The sequence below is a fragment of the Macrobrachium nipponense genome, chromosome 19, assembly GCF_015104395.2.
Source record: "Macrobrachium nipponense isolate FS-2020 chromosome 19, ASM1510439v2, whole genome shotgun sequence".
In the NCBI taxonomy this organism is placed as follows: domain Eukaryota; kingdom Metazoa; phylum Arthropoda; class Malacostraca; order Decapoda; family Palaemonidae; genus Macrobrachium; species Macrobrachium nipponense.
Window position 1 is genome coordinate 35504713 of NC_061088.1, and position 15646 is coordinate 35520358.

The 15646-nt window shown below is 36.1% G+C and overlaps 2 protein-coding genes across 8 annotated transcripts in view; both read right to left on the reverse strand.

Annotated features, from left to right (window-relative positions):
• LOC135216152 (proton-coupled folate transporter-like) overlaps window positions 1-10225 on the reverse strand; it is a 22377-nt gene extending 12152 nt beyond the window's left edge. Inside the window, exons 1-4 of one of the 7 annotated variants that reach the window (XM_064251273.1) lie at window positions 10025-10225; window positions 7706-9368; window positions 2757-2858; window positions 794-931 (exon numbers count right to left, since the gene is read on the reverse strand). In XM_064251273.1, the coding sequence (XP_064107343.1) occupies window positions 794-931; window positions 2757-2858; window positions 7706-8687 (1222 nt within the window). In that variant the 5' untranslated portion in view covers window positions 8688-9368; window positions 10025-10225. Of the gene's footprint in view, window positions 1-793; window positions 932-2756; window positions 2859-7705 lie in introns of all 7 variants that reach the window. The other 6 variants (XM_064251308.1, XM_064251290.1, XM_064251282.1 and 3 more) reach the window with 6 other exon arrangements.
• A 2422-nt stretch (window positions 10226-12647) lies between these two features.
• LOC135216188 (lysosomal proton-coupled steroid conjugate and bile acid symporter SLC46A3-like) overlaps window positions 12648-15646 on the reverse strand; it is a 37446-nt gene continuing 34447 nt past the window's right edge. The window contains exons 7-10 of the mRNA XM_064251325.1: window positions 15395-15496; window positions 15004-15141; window positions 13650-13890; window positions 12648-12888 (exon numbers count right to left, since the gene is read on the reverse strand). Coding sequence (XP_064107395.1) covers window positions 12840-12888; window positions 13650-13890; window positions 15004-15141; window positions 15395-15496 — 530 coding nt within the window. The 3' untranslated portion in view covers window positions 12648-12839. The remainder of the gene's footprint in view (window positions 12889-13649; window positions 13891-15003; window positions 15142-15394; window positions 15497-15646) is intronic.

The window sequence follows — 15646 nt, forward strand, 5'->3', positions numbered from 1 at the left end:
GTGTGTTTGTCTCTGTCATTTTGAGAGGTGCACCTTGCTCTTCATTTTAAGTTCGTTTTTACTTTATTTTTTCTTTTATTGAGTTTTTTAAGGATCATTTTAAGGTTTCTTGGTTTTTAATGTGTAAATGTATTTAAGTGTGATTCAGTATTTAAGTTTAACTTAGTTTCCATTTTAAGTTTTCTTATGCTTTATATATTTTTCTTTTAATTATGTGCTGGGATGCTCCTTTTTATATAGATGTCCTGATGATGTGACCATGGGTCAAGAAACGCGTTGGCAATAAATGTATCTATGAATGTGTATATGATCCTGCGCCCTTCTCCTGCCTACTATAGTACCCTTTGATGTGTGATTATATATATATATATATATATATATCTATATATATATGTTAGATATATATATATATATATATATATATATATATATATATGTTAGATATATATATATATATATATATATATAATATATATCTATATATATATCTATATGTGTGTGTGTGTGTGTGTGTGTGCACAATGTCTTTTTTTTTTAGTGAGGTTAATGTGGGAATGAAGGTGAATATTTTTTATTTTATGGGTAATGAAAGTTTTGGTTAGTTAAACGGAGGTTTGTTGAGGAATCTCTCTCTCTCTCTCTCTCTCTCTCTCTCTCTCTCTCTCTCTCTCTCTCTCTCTCTCTCTCTCATGCAGAATGCCACAACTACATAACTGTTCAGACCTCGTGTCTCAGCTACTCTGATATAAAGAAGCTTTTACGATCAATCGAACATTTCGAGCAATTATCGTACCCAAGTACAGCATCCAGGGATAGGGAGCCGTTCCAACGATTGTGCCGTAGAAGATGTGAGACGCTGACCCGATGAATCCCAGCAGGCTGTCTTCCAGCTGGAAGTAGTAGCTCAGAATGGGCAGTATGACGCAGGAGGCTGTTGAAAAAAGGGGAAAGAATCAGGAGAAAAACCGACAGGAGAGGAAGTGGTGGAAGATGCTGCGCAGAAATGGCTGTAGAAAGATCAAGAACGTTGCAGAAGGCACTACTTTCCTTAGAACAAATTGCCTTTTATTTTAGTTATTATTTGTATTTTTCTGTCTTTATTGGTTATTTATCTTTATTAATTTTATAATGACTGATTTCTTCTTTTCTCTATTTCCGGTTTTCTTCTGCAACTGCTTGCGAATGAACCCCATATCCTGTGGAAGCTTGAATGTCAAATTAGTGGCCCTGTAGGCTTGTTCCATTTGATCAGGGGTTTATCTACAGAGTAGTAATAATAATAATAATAATAACAACAGCACCAACTAAATGTAAGTAAGTTTGTCGAGGTTCCAATTGAAAAGAAAGTACCGTAATTTGAGCTTGGACGCAGAAAGCTAAAAAAAATTAAGATAGATAAATAATCGAGATTTAAAGTAAATTGAAACCGGCAATAGTTATAATGAAAGTCGTGACACAGGAGAAAATAAAATAAAAAAAAACCTTGAAGAGCCATGAAAGTTGTAATAACAGGTTGTTTGAAGAGTAGTGGAATTTTGAATACTGTAGATACATTAAGAGAAGGAATAATAATGATAATAAAAGAAATGATCCATTAAAAGAAATGTGAAGCCGAGATCAAGAATATTGAACCAAAATGGTTATATGTGTGATTTTATCTGGAGATAGCTCACAAGCAGACTACGTAATGAAAATAAAATATTGATAAGCATGTCCTTTGGACATGCTTCAGAAAGAGATTAGTTAAAAAAAAAAAAGTAAATAGTGCAAGTTACGTCAAGCAATATATGACTATCACTCAGAGACAGTTTGTTATTACAAAAGACCTTCCTAAACCTCACCGAAGGTCTCTTGTTCTCGCTGAAGCCGATAGGCGCTCATTATTACTTTCCTTCGTTCCTTCATTGTCGTCAGTGAACCTTATGCTGTGCACTGTAGGCAGTATTTAAGTTTTTTTTTTCTTTCTTTTGCGGAGTGCCTTCGGCCCCTAGCTGTAACCCCTTTCATTCTTTTTGCTGCATCTCCTTTCATGTTCTCTTTCTTCCATCTTGCTTTCTGCCTTCTCCTAACGCTTGATTCATAGTGCAACTGCTTTGAGGTTTTCTTCCTGTTACACTTTTCAAACCTTTTACTGTCAGTTTCCGTTTCAGCGCTGAATGACCTCATAGGTCCCAGTGCTTGGCCTTTGGCCTAAATCTTTATTAAATTAAATTCAGTTCATGAATGATTACAAGTATAGATATATAATATATATATATAATATATATATATAATATATATATATATATTTATATATAAATATATATATATGAAATGAATTTTATCTCATCACCTTGATTCATATACTTCAAGCAGTAAGCTACAAATGTCCTTTAATATCTGATTAAGCCTACTCCAGAATTTATATATTTTCATTTATGTTAACCGAAGGGGAATTTTTTAGTTGATAAGAAATTTGTCGGTTCATGGACTCGATCCACGGAAACCAAGAATTCAGGACACACACACATACACACACACACACACACACACACACACACACACACACACATATATATATATTATATATATATATATATATATATACATGTGTGTGTATGTGTATATTATATATACACACAGTAGATCCTAGATTTATGTTAGGATTTAAGTAGTAATGTAAATAGATGAAGACTAGAGGCAACTTAATCTACATATTTAGCCAATGTATGAAACGTGGGGCTTGAGTTATCTGTAACATAGAATAAGGAACTTACCCAGAAAAGAGACAGGGGTGCCCACGATTGACCAGATCGTGTAGTCGTAATAGTTCCAGCCGAACTTCTTCCGTGTGTATAGGTAGGTGAATGCAGAACCCTCTGAAAGAGAATGCACATGAAGGTTTATGAATTGTTTATATTTAATTATTTGTTTGCCATTTTTATTTTTATCGTTAACTGATTCATTAATTCATTATGCATGTCTTGCATGCAAACACACTAATTATATATATATATAATATATATATATATATATATATATATATATACTATATATATATATATATATATATATATAATAAAAGGAGCCATAAAAAACACCAAAATATAGAGGGAAAAATACTAAATTTCAGAGACTGCTGTCTCCCTCTTTACGAAAAGGTGGTACCACCTTTTCTGTAAACTTTTCTCATTCATCTACCTGAGAGGGAGACAGCAGTCTCTGAAATTTAGTATTTTTCTCTCTTTACTTTGGTGTTTTTATGGCTGTGTTATTAGATGGAATTCTGTTGTAACAGAACATTTTCACCGGTCATAATATATTATATATATATATATATATATATATATATATAATGTATATATTATCGTATATATATATATATCTATATGTATATATATATATATATATATATATATATATATATTATATTATATATATTGGTACTTTCAAAATGCATATATCCCCTTTTAGACTGTATAAAATGTTATGTAGAATTTTGGCAAAATTTTTTCAGATTCCTAGATAGCTTAGAGATAGGATGTTTAAAATGTGTGTTCAGATTTTGCATAACATATTGTAAAAGAATATATATAACGTAGAGTGTAGAAAGAGAGAGAATATCTTTGTCCGTTCAAAGTTAGAGTTGTTTTTCAAAATCTGTCAACACTTTTGATAAGAGAGCTCGAGTCTTCGCATTGTTATCAAAACATGTCTGTCTTAATTATCGCTTAACCTCCGTTTCGATCGGGTACGTGTCTGTTGAGCAGAATCGTCTTGTACGCATATGTCTTTGATCAGAGTCACATGCAGATTACACATTTTGTATGTAAAGTTGCGTAAGATTTCAAAGCTTCTGGAAGAATTGTTGCCCAAAACGTTTTGTCATCTCCAATCCAGCTTCTGTAAGGGAGAAGTTTTTCATTTGGGCTTAAATACTCAAACTGTTCATATCTCTCTCTCTCTCTCTTCCTCTCTCTCCATCGCATAGCACTTTTGATCTTAAAGTAACGTAAGGATTCCGTACTTATTGAATGGTCACTCGTAATTTGTAAATTTCAGATTTGATATTTCTTAGAGTTTGTTTAGTATTATTTAGTGTTTTTTGTGGAATCTGAACAAACATTGTTTTGTAACGGTGCCTGGTTTTGTGAAAGTGTGAAACGAGCTGCAGCAAGAAACAAAGAAGTTAGTGTACCAAAAGGTAAAGTGTGTTATATTTTTATTAGTTGCAACTAATAACTGAAAGGAACAGTGGTTTGGTAAAAACTAAATAACTCATGGTTACAGTGGTTTGAGAGAAACTACTTACGTTTTTACACATTGCAAATTTTAGTGTTTTGTGTTTGTTTCATTTTTGTGCATTTGTTGAGTGAAAAAGATTTACACTTTTACACATTGCGAATTTTGTGTTTGTGTTTGTTCCATTGTTTGTGCATTTGTTCATTTTCTGATTGAAGTGTGCCTTTTTATTTTATATTCTGTGTGATTAATACTTTTTGCAAATTTTAATATTTTCCACATTTTTATGTATTTTCATTTGCATTCACAATTTAATTAACTTAGCTATTTTCATTAATTAATCGTTACACAATTAATTAAATTTAACACTTGTGAATTAATTTGCATTTACTTAGAATTCTTTTCAAGTTTTATTGTTGTTTAGCACTTTTGAATTAATTTCCAAATTTCAATTATTGCCTAACACTTTTTAATTTTGATTGAATTAATTTTTTTTGAATTTTGTGATAAATTAATTTTGATTTAATTTTACTTAATTGATTCAAGAATTAATTAAACTTTGCTTTGTTTTCAAGTAACAGTAATTTTCCCTGATATTGTGAATTTCACTTATAAATTTTGAGTTTAATAATAAATTTTTGTATTTTAAATTTTTACAAGTGTTTCTTTTCACCAGTATGATTATATTTATGTTAGGTAGAAACATAGAGTGGTAATTGATCTGTTTTCCTTCAATTTACTTGAAGTAAGTTAGAACCAGGGAAGTACTTAGACTTCTGAAATCAGGGAAATACTTAGACTTTTAAAGTTGTTGATGGAGTGATGCCCTTTGATTAATTTAATTACTTACAAGATTACCTCACACCTGTTTTGATGAACTTAGTCTGATTTTCTGCAATACTGGTAAGCTGTTAAGGGATCGCTGTTGCCTTTAAAGTATTCAGTCGTTTAGTACCTGTGATGAGGGTTCAGGTGTCTGGCTTTTGTGAGGTATCAATTAATGAATGGTAAGTGTGGTAACCAGATACTTGGCACTTCGTCACAATGTATGTGTGTGTGTGCGTGTGCGTGCGTGCACGCGTGTACACACACACACACACACACACACACACACATATATATATATATGATATATATATATATATATCTATATATATATATAGATAGATAGATAGATATATATATTATTATATATTGCTACTTTCAAAACGCATATATCCCCTCTTTGACTGTATAAAATATTATATATAGAGTTTTGCAACATTTTTCAGATTCCTTAGTTAGCTTGGAGTTAGGATGTCTTAAAATGTGTGTTCAGATTTCGCATAACATAATGTAAAAGAATATATAACGTAGAATGTAAAGAAAGAGAGAGATTATTTTTGTCCGTTTGAAGCTAGAGTTGTTTCCCTATTATGTCAACACCTTGCGATAAGAGACCCCGAAGTTTCTGCTTTGCTATCCTAATCTGTCAACACATTTGATTAGAGATCTCGAGGTCTCCGTTGTGTTTTGGGAATTCTGTCATCACGTCTGATAAGGGATTTCTGTCTCGATCGAGTCGTGTCTTTGTTGAACAGACTGGTTTCATACTCGTACATCTTTGCCGACACCACGTGTAGATTTCACGATTTTTCTGTAAACTTATGTCATATTTGAAGTTTCTAGAAACATTGTATCTCTTTCTCATGCCCAAAATGTTTTGTGCCATCTCCACTGTCCAGTTTCTGAGAGCAAAAGATTTCATTGTTACTTAGAACCGCATTGCGTTCAGAACTCTCTCTCTCCCTCGACATACTTGAGATTACATTAATGTAACGTAAATTGGTCACTCATATAGATTTCAGATTTGATATTTCTTAGAGTTATTTAGTATTATTTAGTGTTTTTATGGAATCTGAACAAACATTGTACAAGTGTGTAACAGCACCTATTTTTGTGAAATATTGTGAATTGTGGTGAATTTTTGAACAAGCTGCAGCAGAAAGAAAATTGGTAAAGGTAAAGTGTGTTATATTTTTATTAGTTGCAACTAATAACTAATAGTTACAGTGGTTTGGTAAAAATGTAAACTAATATTTTCAGTGGTTTAATGAACAATTTACATTTTTGCACATTGCAAATTTTTGGGTTTTGTGTTTGTTTCATTTGAAGTGCATTTATCCATTTTCTTATTGAAGTGTGTCTTCTTATTTTATATTGTGTGTGATTAGTACTTTTTGCAATTTTGGTATTTTCCACATTTTTCTGTGTTTTCATTTGCATTCACAATTTAATTTACTTAGTTATTTTCATTACTTAATCATTGCATATTTAATTGAATTTAACACTTGTGAATTAATTTAAATTTACTTAGAATTCTTTTCAAGTTTCATTGTTGTTTAGCACTTGTGAATTAATTTCCAAGTTTTAAATATTGCCTAACACTTTTTAATTTTGATTGAATTAATTTTTTTTTGGATTTTGTGATAAATTAATTTTGATTTAATTTTACTTAATTAATTCAAGAATTAATTAAACTTTACTTTGTTTTCAAGTAACAGTAATTTTCCCTGATATTGTAAATTTCACTATAAATTTTGTGTTTAATAAATAAATTTTTGTATTTTAAATTTTAATTTTTTTTTTTTTTTTTCACCAGTATGATTATATTTATGTTAGGTAGAAACATAGAGTGGTAATTGATCTGTTTTCCTTCAATTTACTTGAAGTGAGTTAGAACCAGGGAAGTACTTAGACTTCTGAAATCAAGGAAATAATTAGACTTTTAAAGTTGTTGATGGAGTGATGCCCTTTGATTAATTTAATTGCTTACAAGATTACCTCACACCTGTTTTGATGAACAGTCTGATTTTCTGGAATACTGGTAAGTTGTTAAGGGATCACTGTTGCCTTTAAAGTATTCAGTCGTTTAGTACATGTGATGAAGGTTCGGGTGTCTGGCTGTTGTGTGGTAACAATTAAGGAATGGTAAGTGAAGTAACCAGATACTTGGCACTTCGTCACAATATATATATATATATATATATATATATATATATATATATATATATATATATATATATGTGTGTGTGTGTGTGTGTGTGTGTGCGTGTATGGTGTGTGGTGCGTGCGTGCGTGCACGTGTGCTCGTGCACATAGATATGATATTTTATAAATAGATATATTTTAAATTTTATATATATATATATATATATATATATATATATATATCTTTTTATCAGTGAAAATATGAAGAATTTGTTTATTTGGATAATTTAAATTTCATAATTGACTTGCTTTTGCGTATACCTGTGTTGAATTTCTTGTAATGATTGTTCCTACTTTTACAGATGATATTTTTGGGCGTTGCGAATGTTTGTCAGAAAATGTTACTCTTATGCAAAACAGTAGCATCCTCATTCTTAGAGAGCACAAAATTTAGTATTCTTGCACAGTAGTATATGAGATGAAGTTTTACGGAAACTGACAAGCCTAAACCTACCGTAGGATATCACAGTTACCCAGATGCAAACGACGTGGGCAATTATGTGCGCCCTGAGGTATCCCTCGCGAGGTTTAAACACGACTGTCAGTGACTGCTTCACTTTCTCTAAAGTCAGCTTCTTCTCTCTTGTTGCGTCCCCTTCCTCTTCCTCTTCTCCCTCGCGCCTTGGAGGAGGACCCGAGTCGAAGCGGAGGAGGGCGTAGATGACGGTGACGATGGAAACGATGAGTTGTGCCCCGAAGACCAACACGTAGCCTCCTTTCATGTAGAGGAGGGTGCCGGTGAAGTGGCCCATGGGCCAGGCCGCGTACATCATGAGGCCCGCCAAAGACAGCCTGGTCGTCCTCGAGCGGTTTCCAGAATGATTGCCAACAAATGCGTAAGCCGCCATGAAGATGGCCATCCAGTTGCCCCCTAGGCCGTAGGGAATGTAGGCCAAAATGATGTAGCAGGGCTGCCAGTACCAAAAATAGGCGTTGGCCAAGAGGAGGGCGGCTTTGAGGCTGTCTCCGATCAAGGGAACGATGAGGGGCAATTTCCTGCCCTTGGTATCGCTCCAGGCACCCAGGAGGACCATGGCGAAGATGCCCAAGGATGACTGGATCCAGCTGCAGTAGAGCTGGTAAACGTTCGTGATTTTCTGCACTGCGTTTTGCTCCTCTTCGTGGTCACCCGAGTCCAGGTGGTCACAGATATCTGCGCTGTAGTTCAGCTGCAGAGCGCAGACCTTGTCCACCATCATGTTGGTGTAGAAGACGGAGGCGACGGCGTAGGACATGGCGTGGAGGAACAGCACCGGTTCCACGGTTATGTTGAGGATGAGGTTCCTCAGCCGACGTCCGCATGACGTAGGGGTGTCCGCAGAAGTCGCAGAGGAAGTGGAGGAGGCGAGGGTGGTTTGCAGGATGTGGTCGGTTGAATGATAGCTTTCGCAGCTCTGTAAGAGAGGGGAGTTCTCTCTCGACTCCTTGATTAACATGGCTGAAGTTTTTCGGATATTTTAAACTGCAACACGTGTGTGTATATTTTTTTCTCTCCTGTTGTTAGAGGTTTCTTAAAGGCGAACGACGCTTTCTTTTACCTTTGATCGAAACTTTTCCTGCTTGTCATTTCTTTTCCTATTTGTTTTTATAGTATGCCAAGTTTTTTCTTTCACTTTTACAGATAATAAAAATATTATTTTATTATTATTTTACCTTCTTTTCCTACTTATCGCTGTCGTTTCACTTTCTTTGCCTCCTTTTCAAAGTTTATTTTTCGCGCCTTGTCCTGTATTTCGGTGTTATTTATTTTTTATTCCGTTCCTTGACTTTCACACGGCTCTACCGCCCTTTTGTCTCTCAAATTCATATCGCAAGTCTTGCAACTTTGATAACTTTTCACTTATTTGTATTAGTTCTGACTTGTCTCGTAATATTTCTCATGAGCAGATTAATATATTATTACTTTGCTGATTTTGATCATTGTTTTGTATTAGAATATTATCAGTTCGATCAGGTACTTAGTTGATTCAGTTCTCCAAATTCACTCACATCTGGTTTGGTGAAAACAACACCATGTTAATTTCAGTCCTTTGTCCGAGTTGTTTGGTGATTACACGAGAGGATGAAAACTCTGTATTCAACGGAAGTCAGACTATAATGTTGAAGTTTCTTTAGACCTGAAATGAACATTGTGATCAGAAATTCACGTGAAGCATATGGGCTATTTGAACCGAGAACAAATTGTAAGTCAGGTGAGAGAGGATTTGAACACTGCCCACCAAGACTATATAACAAAATACTGCCTGAAGTGAAGATCATACAGAAGGGAGCAATTTTAAAAAAAAGAACTAAAGACTCCTATTTTGTAGGAGCTACGATACTGATGAGAAATCACTGAAAGACAATATGAAATATAAGAAGCAACTAATTTAGAAAATGTCCAAAGACCCGCCAGAGAGTGAATCATCCCTGTGGAGGGTTGTACAGAAAACCAAACAAAGTAAACGAAGTAAAACATGACGAACACGTTCTGTTGCTCCATTGCTGTCACTTTTTCAAGTACATCACCGTCTGTAAACTTTGTTCTGCCTCCTTTACTTTGTAGAAGGAAATATTGTCTCATTTTCTATTAAAACCAACAGTAAAATAAGCAAACATCAGTAAGATAACAACTGAGAAAGTCAGGCACTACGTGCACCAGTATCCAATTGTTGCATAAGCGAGCAGCCACGTCCGTTAAGTTTCAGTCGGCCCACCTTTGGCAAGGAACCAAAAACTAAGTTAACAAATGAAAACTCTTTCTAATAATCAGCACTGGTACTACTGTATTCACCGCAAAAGCACACGACTAGTTCAGCCAAACTCCCACCTCGAAGCGAGGCGATGGGAGAGGAAGCTGTTCAACCTTTACGAAGTTACGATTCTTAAATCTGCTCTCTTACGTCATGGCCAGAGTCCCCTGATTGGGCTGCCGCTACGTCACGTGTATGCGACAGGCTGCTTGGTTGGCGGTGCTGCTGCTAGGCAGTTGCTGCCCGTGTTGTTGTTAAGAGCCGCGCGGATGGGAGTGCTCATGAGTTATGAATCAGGGCCAAATGGCATTGACGCATGATAGTACAGGATACCTCGGACCTCAATCGTAGTGTACCTGCTGTGTAGGTCTATGATAACTTAAATGGAACATAAGTCCAGGTGTTGGCTAGTAAATACCAGTGCTCTCTCTCTCTCTCTCTCTCTCTCTCTCTCTCTCTTTGCAGTGCAGTCGAAGTTCAGGAGTATTTACGTAACATTGACCTTGGGCTTTAGTACACCCTACACGTCTGCGTTATTCCCTGGGTAAAGATATTTATGTCACATTAATTTCATCTTCATTTTTACTACATATTGTAGATGTAATTCATGTGCATATGCCACAGTAAGTTGTTAAAGTGAAAATCTATTTTGCTGTTTATAAGTCGTGCGGAGAAAAACTGCTGTTGATTCTCTCTCTCTCTCTCTCTCTCTCTCTCTCTCTCTCTCTCTCTCTCTCTCACACACACACACATACAGTGGAGCATAGCTTTGATTTTGATAGGTGTTTGTTCTAACATCAAATGCACATTGGAGTGACATTTCGTCATGACAGTTTGCACAAAGCCAACTTGGCATCTGCCACATCCCAGAGAGAGAGAGAGAGAGAGCCATAAAGTGCAGAAGCGATTAGACCTAGCGGAACTGCCATATAGCGTAGCACGGAGAGCTCCAGTTACATACGTTAAGGGCGGAGACGAGAAAGGAGATTATCCCAAAAAATGCCATGTCCAGTCGAAGGTCCTGAGAATTGCCTAAGCCGCTCTTGTCTCGGAGATTCACTTCAAAACAGACGCGTGATATTTCGTCAATCGTCTAGACTCAGTGTTTCTTAAACTTTCTTGTGCAGCGAACCCCTTTTATCAAAATTACTCATGTAGTAGACCCCTTATTATGGTAATTTCTCTCTTGGGTTTAAAAGTGTTTTCAGGTATAATATATGGTACTAAAATTGCTACTGAATTATTTATTAATTGCTTATCTCCAACATAAATGTTTACATTTTACGTAGAATAACTTTCGCAACATAATTAATTTTGAAATAAACACTGGTCTAGACTGATTATTTGTTTCTCCGCCTAAAAATGACCCAATGAAGTTGAGATAACTATTGAGATCAGCATGGCACCTGTGGCTGAAGCAGTCCACCGTGCTGTACAGCGATCTGCCAAGAGAGACAATTATTAAGCATGCAAAGAGACTACGGCACGACATCCCAGTTTAGTAATAAGCGCCCATTTGGTAGGGAGTCTCGGAATGTTATCTAAGTCATTTTCATCTGAGATTGCATTTGTTAGTTGTCTTAAATGCTGGTCTCCGGTGTGTGTGTGTGTGTGTGCGTGAGTGTTTTTGTGGTTTGTGTGCGCGTACTTGTTACTATAAATATTCCTTGCACTCGGTGACATGTTTTTATTGTGGACATGTCGAGTGATAAGCGCAGTCATTATCAGTGCTCAAGAGCTACGCAAGTGGCAATGGGCTCCCCTCCCGTACCTCTCGAGTTCATTGTTTCATGGCCGTCGAGGATCAATTGACAAACTATCATAATTCATCAGTAATCAGGTGTTACAAATATGATATTTAGTCATCATAGTGGAGTTGGGTTGTTGATCTCGAGTACAGATCTTCAATTCGATCGGAATATGCAGGAAGCAGTTTAAATTATTTCTTATCTCTCTGGTTGTCTGAGTGAATAAGTCTGCTATTAATGGGTAATATGTGGCTATTGTATGTAATAATTATATAATATATATATATATATATATATATATAGTACTATATATATATATATATGCATATTATACATTTTATATGTATATTATGTATAAGTATATATATATTATTATTATACATCGAGCTACAAATGTCCTTTAATATCTAATTTGCTCTACCTCGGAATTAATATATTTTCATATAGTTTAACCGAAGGGGAATTTTTTAGTCGATAAGAGATTTGTCGGCTCACGGCGCGAACCATCGACACCAACAAATCCAGGACATGTACATAGATATATAAATAACGTCTGTATACTTGATACAGTATATATTATAATATAATTATATATATTATTATAATATTCTTTTAATATATTATTATATGTTTTAAATTTAATTTTACTGTTTTCTGTCTTTGTACAGCTTGAAAATGGAAACCACTTTGTTTTGTTTTGAAAACGTTGCAATAATTGTATATTAAGGACCACTTGAGATGTACTTCCACCTACAACAGCCTTCTATATATATTATATATATATAATATTTATATATATACACACATACACATACCACACGGTAATGTATATGACTCCTTGAACAGCCGAATATTAGCTCACCAGATAAGAAGGGAGGAAGGAACAGGAAATTGAAACTCATGGTATTTAGTGTTATTGTATAACTTTATTAAAATTATTAAAATTACTGCTATTTACAGAGGTAATAATTTTATATATTTAATGTAACGGGATATTCATATCACGACGTATTGCGCGCCAAACTAGTTGACAAACCCTTTATCGAGTTTATCGAGATATTTGCTGACGAACACGCTGACCTTTATTCGGGGATGTCTCAGTGTGTGGTCAGATGGCTGCGTAGCTGCCTCTCTCGCTCCGGACCAGCGAGTTGAATCTGAGGAAGAGGAAAAAATGAGTTTTTGATGGGCCAAACAGCCCAATACCCTCCACTAGCCCAGGCTCGAAGGAAAGAGGATTGTAATTTAAGGGGAATATACAAAGGCAGGTAGGAACTTGCATTGCGAATTATTGGTGGGAATGAAAGTTATTGCATCTGCAATTGATGATAACTCCATCCTTCTGTGTTTGGGCGATGGCCTGCGCTAGGTAGGGCCAGCTTTGTCTCAACTTTCCAAACAAACTACAGATGCTGATTCCAGCAGAGGGCACTTTAAAGTTGAGAACTTAATCAGGATTTGAAGGAAATTAATCACTGGAGTGTCTGTGAAGACCTTGAATGCCTACGGTGTTGTCAATGGTTTGTGTGTGGAGCCTCTTTGGTAATTGAACCTACTTTTGCAACAGAAAGATTCAACTTTCTTAACTCACGAAAACTGTCGTGAGGTGCACCTGTTGAAATCAGAATTAATGAATAAAAAAGATATCTCCGAAGAAGTAAATCGCAAATACCAATTAAAATTGAAACTGACATCAATTCATTGCAGATAATTTGAAAATAAAAGAAACGTACAAATATGAAAGGATTTAAGATATGAAAATGTCTTTCTTAAAAAACTTTGAATTTAAGACATATCAAAAGACAGAGCACACATTCTAAACAATCTTTAAACAACAACAACACCAATAACAAATACACAGTGATGAGAGAACAGAATGAAAATGCTCAGTCGAATAAAATAAAAATAAAAAACTCACAAATAAATGAGCAGAGATACAACTGTGGCCGCAACGCTGACAAAATATATGGTTCCCGGGAAGGTGGCGACAGTGGCGTTGTAGACGAAGGTGTAGACTGGGGCGGAGACGAGAGGCACTGTGGCCTCCCACGATGCCAGAAGAGAGAAGATGGCGCCCACTTCCTCTCCTGGCACCAGCTTGCTGATCACTGCTCTCGTCACGATTAGCGGTAGACCAGCCATGAAGGACAGCGTGGCAGCTGAGAAGAAAATGCATATTAGTGGATCGTTTTCGCTCACGTAGTAAGATACTGGCAAACTATGAAGTGCTACAACTCTCAAAATCACATCTGCTAGTGAATGGCTTGCCTAGTGCCTTGTGGAATCTTATGATCTCCAACCCCGTTGGGGGCTAGTCCCATCAGTGTACCCCACGGTGTGGACTTTAGGCAATACCTAAGGTTCTTTTCAGCGTCCCTTCGGCCCCTAGTTGCGACTCCTTTCATTCCTTTTACTGTACCTCCGTTTATATTTTCTTTCTCCCATCTTACTTTCCACCCTCTCCTAACATTTGTATCGTAGTGGAACTGCTTTGAGGTTTTCCCTTTGTTATTACGCCTTTAAAACCTCCTTATCTCCCAGTTTCCTTTTTTAGTGCTGATTGACCTCATAGGTCCCAGCGTTTGGCCTTTGGCCTGAATATTAAATTCCAGTTCCAATGAAGTCCTTCAAATATTGAGGCGAGAAGCAAATTCCTTCTTGCCCTCTGTGGCGTCTCCTGAATGTCAGGGGCATCGGTTGTATTTTGTATTTCCTCATATTTATTTATCACCTTTTCCTGTCACTTGTCACCCTTGGCAACATGAACTCCCTTTGGAGCCCCTCGGGTTAATAGTCTGTTGTGCTCACTCTCTCTCTCCATAAGGGATTTCAGCTGAAGATTTCAAGGTCCAACATTTAAAGGTAAAGAAGAATAGCAAACTTAGCATCATATGAATGAGAGAGCAAGACTTTCTTATTCTACAGTTGATCGCAAACTACTTATTGCGACAGATATACTCATTCACTGAGAGTAACTCACATTGTTATCTGTTTAGGATTGTAATAATAAAGCAATAAAACTCGACTTCGATTTTCAATGCTGGTGAGGTACTTCCAACTTGGCAAAGATCGCCAGTTTATGGGACGCGGTTGCTATAAACAGCTAAATCTAAAGCGTTAGATTTGTTAAGTAAGGGCCCTTCTAAAGTTGTTAAAAAAAATCCACGTAGTCATGATGGTGGATGATCTCATGGATGCGGAAGAGAGATCAAATACCTCCACTTTGATAAAGCAGAAGAAAAAGATGACAAGACTTGCAGTGAATAACTTACCCAGATACAAGAACCAGGGCACAGGACTGATCGCGATCAACAACAGGCCAATCGTCTTGCTGATGCATCCTATCAGCCCAAGGGCCACGTCGGGCATCCCGAGCTTGTAACTTAAGACTGGTAGGATCAGCGAGGTTCCTGCGGGTAAGAGTTCGAATGATTCAGTGTGTAGCTTAAATATATAAAACTCCTCTGCACTGATCACTTAGGCTAAGAGAGACGAAATATATATTTCGTAGTTTCTGACAACCTGTACGCAATACTGGATGTGGCCTAGGTTTATTTAACTTGAATAAAACTCTTCTTAATGCCGGTGCTGAGAGCCTAGTTGTTTATGTAGTACCAACTTCAGATTGGGAAGAAAACGGCGCAGAATAAAAGTCATATTTACCAACGCTTCCAAAGACGATGTCGTAAATGCTGAGGTTTACAAACTGCTCGTAAGTCCAGTTAAATTTAGCCTTGGTGTAGAGGTATTTTAGTTGATGGCCCCCTGAAAAAATGAATCACTTTTTTTATATGTTATATGTTTTACACACACACACATTCACACACACACACACACACAACACACACACATATATATATGTAGTTTTCTCGTGTTCATCTTTCAAACCTTTTTCTGTCATTCGTTTCAGCGCTG